We start from the raw sequence: 8,886 nt of genomic DNA, 5'->3' as shown, positions 1-8,886 counted from the left end.
TTCGACTTCCGGTGTCGGAGGTCGCTCTTCCTCTGCTAGTTTCGGGGGTTCCAGCGTTAGCACTTCCGGTTCCGGTGCCGGTAAGGTATCCGATCCTTCGTCCTCCGGTCCGCCCGGGGTTTCGTTGCTGCTACGGTAGTTCGTGTGCACGCTGTATTCCCCTTCGGAGTCCGATTCATATGCTGAGAAGGCTTCTGCTTCGCCTTCTCCGTTTGCCAACGCGTGGAGAAGGGATTTGGTTTCCCGGAGGCTGCTTAGGCTGCTGCCGTCGTCCGGGTGCGATGTTTGCTGTAACCAGAGGGAGTCCTCCGCTACTCTCCGGATTACGTTGGAAAACGAGCGATCCGCTCTAATTTCCTGCGCCGCTTGCTGGAAAGCCTCGCGTCTCCTTTGCCTTTCGGCAAGGCGTCAAGTTCGATCTATAACCAGGTCGTGCGTTGATCTAGACATCCATCCGTGCCGTCGTTCGCTGCAAAAACAGGAATCGTGGTCGCCAAAAACTGTGTTAACTCTTAGGGCCGGACAATGGCCTAACACAGGGTGTCTACGGAAGACACTTCACCAAAGGGTGTTACGGCAACCGGATTAGACTCAACGCTTAATCTGACTTAATTAAGTTACTTAGCATGATCGTCTTTCATAATCACACGCGTAAGATATAACAATTAAGACAGAACGACAATTAACACAGAGAGATAACAACGTTAGGCTTTTATTAATTAACCGCTATTGATTACATTGTATCCGGGCCTTTAAATAGGTTTCCGGTCTGTATTACAAAACGGTGCCATCCGCACCTGTTCGGGATCGGTCCGAATCTGGAACGGCATACCGATTCTGGTTCGTCCGTCCACACTCATAGCTTAATTACAACCACATTCCTACTACTTAAATAACCCTCCGTTTCCCACTCTGGACTCCTTTGCCGGCCGGTAACATCAAGCACTCTCGAGCTACTAAACACTCTGTATATTATTATTAGGTGAATTATTTCTTTAATATCTTAGATAGTTATAATAGCTAGGAAGTTAATCAATGTCTCAATGGGGCTTAACTATTGGACCTTGTAGTTAATGATGCATAAAGCCGCGTATAAATGAGCAAACCACATTTCAATTAGTTAAAGCAAGCTACAATTCAAGGAGATTAGTGTAAGGTTTAGAATAAAGTGCTTAACACTAATCTCATGTAAACTAAGAGGAGAGTGTGTGCGTGTGTGTGTGAGAGAAGCTCTATCCTAAATCTAAAGAATGAAGAAGAAGAATAAAAAGAAGGCACAAAAAATAACCTTTTTACTCTTCTACAATGTTCTCCCCCTTTTAATAGAGTTGTTATATCTGGTAACACTTTGAAATCTAGGTAGGGCATGAATGTGAAAGTGGCAACCTTTGGTTTGAAGGTTAAAAATAAGTAGTGGTCACAAAAACTATTCAAGTGAGCCTCAAGAGTCCGGCTTTCACAAAGACAGTGACATGTAAAGTGTTGAAATCCATGGGACAAGGATAAGAAGAAGCCTTTTGTTATTCCAAATTCAAGCCTGTACATACACACCTTTCCACTAGTAAAAAAACAACAGAAAACCAACAAACCTTATATGAGATTCTTTCGATTCTCTATACATTTACTACCAAACGAGCCAACGATAATTTCTTCGCGCCGCAGTCTCTTGGTCGGTTTGTGATGAGGCTCGCACATCAGATGATTGTATGCCCATCTGGGGTCTAAGTTGGGCGGACAAAACTCTGTATAGAACAGAACAGATGCAAGCATATCCCTTGGTTGTATGTTCGGGGGGTCTAAGTTAGGCGGACAAAACTCTGTATCGAACAGAACAGATGCAAGCATATCCATCGACTGTATGTTCGAGGGGTCTAAGTTGGGCGGACATAACTCTGTATCGAACAGAATAGATGCAAGCATATCCATCGGTTGTATGTTCGGGGGGTCTAAGTTGGGTGGACAAAACTCTGTATCGAACAGAACAGATGCAAGCATATCCATCGGTTGTATGTTCGGGGGGTCTAAGTTGGGTGGACAAAACTCTGTATCGAACAGAACAGATGCAAGCATATCCATCGGTTGTATGTTCGGGGGGTCTAAGTTGGGTGGACAAAACTCTGTATCGAACAGAACAGATGCAAGCATATCCATCGGTTGTATGTTCGGGGGGTCTAAGTTGGGACGGACAAAACTTTGTATCGAACAAAACAAATTGGAACCATATCCATCGACTGTGTGTGTGTGTGTGTGGGGGGGGGGTCTAAGTTGGGCGGACAAAACTCTGTATCGAGGAGAACAAACTGGAAGCGTATCCACCGGCGGCATGAACATGGATAGACTTGGAAGGGTATCTATCAAACCCTCCTCTCCACAAGCAAAAGAAGAAGAAGAAGGCAGGTGTGTGTGGAGAAAACACACTAAGAAAAGGAGTTAAAAGAGGTGCACTGCATGAGAGAGGCAGAGGCAGAGGCAGAGGCAGAGGCACAGAGAGGCAGAGCCTCAGCCATAGAGAGAGAGCGAGAGCGAGAGAAGTAGCGAGGTGGGCGCCCATGTACAAGAAAAGACACACAAAAAGGGTAGGGAAGAGAAGAGAAGAGAACCCATATCCATCCATCCACCAGAAGAAACTAGAGAGAGAGAGAGAGAGAGAGGGGGGGGGAGAGGGGACAGGAAGAGTGAGTGAGTGAGTGAGTGAGCGAGGAGGGAGAAAAGCATGGCTATGGCGGTTGTAGCTCCCCTTTACTCTTGGCTCATCGCTGCCGCCTGTTCCTGTGGTGGAGGAGGAGGAAGGGAAGAAGGTGGGTCACAGCCCCTGCCCTTGAGCAGGAGAGCGCGCCGCAGGAGGCTCCATGGGCTCTCCCCTTCCTCCACTTGTGGCCTAAAGAACAACATTAATACCCCAATTTTCTCGTCATTATCACATTGTGGATCGGGCCTCGGCCTCGGCTCGTGCTTCTCTTTCGAAGCATGCCCCGAGTTTTATAGCTCTACCCAATCTCCTCTTTTCGGTGGCTCCGATGGTATCTTTGGCCTCGGCTTCGGATCCCCACGATCCCCTCGCACTGCTCGCCGTCATCCCAAATCTCATGCTGGCTCTGGTTTGTGATTATTGTTTTCTACTTTTGCTTTTCCATCAATTCCTTTCTGTGCCCCTTCCTCCCCCACCTTCTTTGCTTAGATTCTCTCCTAAACATAGATCTCCCACCCTCATTTTTCTTCGTGCATAGAGTTTGTTCAATTTGTCCACATTCAATTGTTGTTTTGGTACAATCTCGTCCCAATTCATTCCTTGATTTGGCATGTATTTTCTTGCATGCATTAAATAGTTTCTGTTTGCTTTACAACGCCTGAATTCATTGTTTCGATTCACTTTGATTTTCATGCATTTTTGTTTCGATTATTGAATTCACCGCATGTATTTCGTTGTCTTCATTGTTTTAGGTTTGATTTGCCCTGACATGCATTTATTGTTTTTTTATTTCATTTGGTTTGATTCTATTCACCCGCATGCATTTGTGCATGCACTCAGGTGGCCTGTGGATTCTTTCACCTTGAATGTAACACAAACATTACATAGTCTATGCACTAGTTGCATTTCACCCACATGAATTCTTTGAACTTCAAAGACACATGTAGTATGTTTTCCATGACCTATTGTTGATGGAAATTTTCTGCACCGTTTTCCATTCGTATATTTTTAACTGTATAGTCAAATAACCTATTGGCAATGAAATTTCACTACTTCCATTTTGCATCGATCTCAGGTTTGCATGTGTTTGTGTTCATGCAGTAATGATTGTTTATAATTGAAGCCGAATTCTCACAAAGCTTTTCAACATGAAATGACACCAACAATATACTCACTGGAGTGGATTTCCTCTAGTTTCATCGTGTGTTCATCTTATGTTGCATGTTTGGGTTTTGTTACTGCAATAATGCCTTGCTCTTAATGGAGTCTGAATTTGCAAAAATCATTTAACTTGAACGGCTGAAGCTGTATATATAGTCCATGGTCTGTTTGCAATGGATTTTCACAAGTCTCATTTTGCATTGTATTTTATATGGTGTGCTCGTCAAAAACCTCTAGTGTTAATAATTGGGGTAAAATCCTCACAAATCTTATGCCTGTTAGCAGTGTTACTGTACTGCTAAAATTTGTGTTTGTGCTTAAAAATTGGAAATTAGGTGAGTTTTCAGCTAGGGCTCTTGCTATTAGTGGCGAATTTTTAGTAGTCTCATTTTGTACCAATTCCATGATGCATTATGTTTTCAGCATCTTTTAAATGTAGTAAGGATTTGTTCCTAATTGCGGTAAAGTTCTCTTAAACCTTATGCACACATCATTTTTTTTTGTCATCAATGCACCGCCCAATTTTGTGTTTATCCTTAGAAATTGGAGATGACACCTCTAGATATGTTTTCAGGCAAAGCTTGGGCCATTGTTATTCAGCCAGCAAGGGAGTCAACTGACAAGAAAAAGATCACAACTAAGCCAAGGAGGGTTGTGGTAACAGGCATGGGTGTAGTCTCATGTCTCGGACATGATCCAGACAGTTTCTATAATAACCTTTTGGACGGAAAAAGTGGCATTACTGAGATAGAGAATTTTGATTGCAAAGATTTTCCGACTGTGAGTTTTGGGTGCTTTTTATTCGACACACTTTCAAACGTTTGCTTGCATTTGATATGATGATCAGAAGCAGAGGTCATTTGAGTATAGCATTGTAATAGGATAATATCTTTTATAGAGCTGTTTCAACCCATATTGAGATATTCTTGTTGCATGTTATGGCAGAGAATAGCTGGCGAAATTAAATCATTCTCAACGGATGGATGGGTTGCACCAAAGTTCTCTAGGAGAATGGACAAGTTTATGCTTTACACTCTTACCGCTGGTAAAAAGGCATTAGAAGATGGTGGGATCTCCCTTGATGCCATGGATGAATTGGATAAATCGAAATGTGGCATTCTAATAGGATCTGCACTGGGGGGAATGAAGGTTTTTGGTCACTTATGTTTGTGCAACAAGACGAATTTCCCATTGAAATGAAAGACCAGGAAGGACATCATTATTGCTTCTCTCTCTGTGCTGTCAGGTTTTTAATGATGCCATCGAGGCGCTGCGAGTCTCATATCGAAAGATGAATCCCTTTTGTGTACCGTTTGCGACAACGAATATGGGTTCGGCCATGTTAGCAATGGATTTGGTAGATTTTGTTGTTCAAAAGATTGCCATATGTCGATAAGTCAAAATTTCAAGCCTTGCTTACTTGTTTCAAACCTCAGGGCTGGATGGGCCCAAATTATTCGATATCAACTGCATGTGCAACAAGCAATTTCTGTATCTTGAATTCAGCAAACCACATTCTTCGTGGTGAAGCTGTGAGTATAAGTTTATTCATCTTGCAAATATGATCGATGGCCTGTTGAAATTGCTATTTTATGTCTAATATCATCCAATCCTCGGCTTTCTCTATCTTTTTTAGGATGTCATGTTGTGTGGTGGTGCAGATTCGGCTATTATCCCCATTGGTAAGTGCATCATATCAAGTCCATTGCTTTTTACACACTTGGAAGAATGACGAAAGAAAACTTGAATTTATCAAATCTTCATGGCATATTGAAGGTGCATTTTCATCATCTTGCGACGTAGATGACCATATGATTGTTTGCTGAAAAACAGAGTTATAATGGTATTGATTGTAACGAGACTGCGTGTAACTATTTCCTCCATCTTGAACTACACAAATTGCTTGCCAAGTCACAAAATGGCAATAATTATGACTGGGTTTGGGCAGGACTTGGAGGGTTTGTGGCTTGCAGGGCGTTGTCACAAAGAAACGATTCTCCTCAGAGGGCGTCAAGACCCTGGGACATGGTTTTCAACTTTGCACATAACTTTTTTTAGAGGCTGTCTGTTCTAAGAATGATCTTGAAGCAAAGTTGAATGGATATTCAAGATTCTGGTTGTGTAGGATCGTGATGGATTTGTTATGGGTGAGGGTGCTGGAGTTCTCCTGTTGGAAGAGCTGGAGCATGCCCAGGTATTCTTTCTGGCCTTTATTCTTTGTCAGATAACTTTCATAGTAAAATGGTGTTTATCAAAAACAATTGCGTGGAAAATAAATAGAGAGCTACATAATACAATGGCAGAAAAGGGGAGCACCAATATATGCTGAATTCCTTGGTGGAAGCTTTACATGTGATGCCTATCACATGACCGAACCCCATCCTCAAGGCAAGAAATGTTTTGGTAGTTCTATATATCTGTATCTACACTAATATGTGCATATACATGAATGTTTGTATGTGTCATATTCCTATGTTTGTATTTATTGGGGCTCTTAGTTTTCCAGGAGCTGGGCTTTTACTCTGTATAGAGAAAGCCTTGGCTCAATCTGGAGTCTTGAAAGACGATGTGAATTATGTCAATGCTCATGCAACTTCCACTCGAGCTGGAGATCTTCAAGAATACAAGGCATTGATGGAAGTCTTTGGACACAATCCACAGGTAATGAATGAGTCTTCTGGTTTCAATGTTGAGTTTTCGACTGGTTGATTGTAAGTTTGTCTGATTTTATAATGGTTAATCTCAGCTCAAAATAAACTCTACGAAGTCCATGATAGGACACCTTTTGGGAGCAGCGGGTGGTGTCGAGGCCATTGCGACTGTACAGGTAAATTTGATCTTAAATACTTATATACACGTGTATATATATATATATATATATGTATGCAATTTTTTTTTTCCCTTGCTTGTCCTAATGTTGTTGAGATTGAATTATATTCACTTTGCGCCAGCTGCTTCTCTGCATCGTAAGAGATACACACACACACACACATGATTTGTAAGCCTAGAATAACTCAATCTCCTGTTCTGCATTGTGTGTATTATTGTGTAACATATGCCATGATCCCACAAGAGTGGTCAGTATATGCGCACACACAGGATTTGTAAGCTTAGAATAACCCAAACTCCTGCTCTGCATTGTCTGGTTATTGTGTAATGTATGCCATGACTCAACAAGTTTGCAAAGACTTTCTTTTGGCTCTGGGTACTGCATTTCTGCGTCATTCTTTTGTGAACGTCTTCCGATTCAAACATGTTTTAGGGATTAAGGTCCTTTGTCTTTTTGTGTTCGTCCTTCACATTTCAGGTGGGACACTAAATGTAATAAGTTGAACTAGATTGCACTGGTTAACAAATTTCTTATTTTCGAAAGAAAATGTGTAGAAATAACCATAAGATCCACATAGAGAGGCATTGAGATTAGGGTTTTTCATCTTGCTTTTGCAGGCTATCAGGACAGGCTGGGTTCATCCAACCATCAATATCGAAACTCCGGAGAAAGAAATTGTAATTTATATTATATATATATGTAGATATGATGTTTCTTTTGATGTTCTCAAAAGTTCTTCCTGAAAAGAAAAATAATGAAACTTGAGGTTAACTAGAGATTGTTTTTTGTGATATATATATATGTATACTAAATTTCAGGACATGAATGTAGTTGTAGGGGGGAAGAAGGAAAGGTTGGACATAAAAATCGCCTTATCTAATTCCTTTGGTTTCGGAGGTCACAACTCATCGATCATATTTGCCCCATACAAGGAATCGAATGAAAACTAGTTTTCAGCTATCTTTTGCTCTCTACGAAGAATCTGACTAATGGCGAACAAAAAATCTAGCTTCTCCGTTGCTTTTTTGCGACATTACTAAAGAATCCAACGGAAAATTATTTATCGAAGCTTCTGCCATTTGCAATGGAAATTTTACTCCCTTGAATATTATCATCCTTATTATTATTTTACAGCTTTCATATTCAGGAAAAAGCTATACAATATCGTGTAAAATTGTTAATACAGAGTGCCACTGCAGGTGGGGAAATTTCTTTAGTTGAAAAGTGAGGATGGAACTTTTATTATTATTTAGTTGTTATTTCTTCACTTCTAGTGTAATAATATGAACGTTGAGATTGTTGCAAATTTTCACTAGTCTTTGGTTCAATCAATGATTATTTCTGCATCAATAAACAATAATTTGATATAGGAATCATGAGTAAAGAATTTATTATCGTTGGAAGTAATGCCTGCCTATGCATAACGTAATCACTTCATTTACATGATTGCATATGACGAGTCATTGTAAAGAGCACATGATGTGATTTTGTTTACATGATTATGTATGATGTTATCATAAATAGCAATGTGATTGCAATTTGTTGGAGCGTTTTTGGTCATGAAAAAAGGAAAGCAAGGTGATAGTGAGAGAGTAATGCTATATAGGCATGAAATGTTCTTATGTACTTGGAGCAAGTAGCATAATTTTGTATTGGATCATGTAGTATGATATTTAATCTCTTTAAATTTGGCTCAATACATAATGCTAGTTGTAATTTAGCAAATGAATGAACCCTAATACCCTAATTGGGAAAGGACCTCATTTGGATCGTGGAATGATTAGTGGATTGAAAGAATGCTAATTCCCTAATTGGGAAAGACCTCATTTGGATTGTGGAGTGATCATCACCCTTGGATTGTTGCCTTTGTTAGATGTACTTGGTTTGGCATGGTGTTGTGAAAACTCTCACCCTTGTTTCTCAAAGTAGGTCCAATGGCAAAATGTTTTCGGACATACTTTGATACCATGGCTTGTGCAATCCCTTGCAAGGATTCAAATTATGTTCTTGTTGCTACCTTCATGGAATTTGCATATAAACATTACTCATTTCGATTACCATTTTGTTTTGCCCTTCCATTTATGTCGTAGTCAACATGCTTCCATGGCCCCTTTTTTGAGAGACATTGAACTTGGTGTTGAGCCTTGTCCTTCATGACTTCTTAATCACAAAGTTCTCCATGATTTCTTCATAGCCCCTTGCTCTT

General features: G+C 40.6%; 1 protein-coding gene across 1 annotated transcript; it reads left to right on the top strand.

Moving 5' to 3' along the window:
• The first annotated feature begins 2,698 nt into the window (after window positions 1–2,698).
• Window positions 2,699–7,993, top strand: LOC147850771 (3-oxoacyl-[acyl-carrier-protein] synthase II, chloroplastic-like). Its single transcript, XM_087335653.1, has 13 exons — window positions 2,699–3,098; window positions 4,425–4,630; window positions 4,796–4,999; window positions 5,097–5,207; window positions 5,287–5,382; window positions 5,487–5,532; window positions 5,799–5,878; window positions 5,976–6,044; window positions 6,154–6,238; window positions 6,357–6,511; window positions 6,597–6,677; window positions 7,298–7,357; window positions 7,499–7,993. Exons 1-13 carry the CDS (start codon window positions 2,714–2,716, stop codon window positions 7,628–7,630), a joined length of 1,710 nt encoding a protein of 569 aa, XP_087191779.1. The 5' UTR covers window positions 2,699–2,713; the 3' UTR covers window positions 7,631–7,993.
• The last annotated feature ends 893 nt before the right edge of the window (window positions 7,994–8,886 follow it).

This window comes from Azolla caroliniana, unplaced genomic scaffold, assembly GCF_043228905.1.
Source record: "Azolla caroliniana isolate FFs.n. ecotype wild unplaced genomic scaffold, voAzoCaro1.0.p SCAF_20, whole genome shotgun sequence".
NCBI lineage: Eukaryota > Viridiplantae > Streptophyta > Polypodiopsida > Salviniales > Salviniaceae > Azolla > Azolla caroliniana.
Note: the sequence above shows the minus strand (reverse complement) of the source record. Positions and strands in the feature narration are given on the sequence as shown.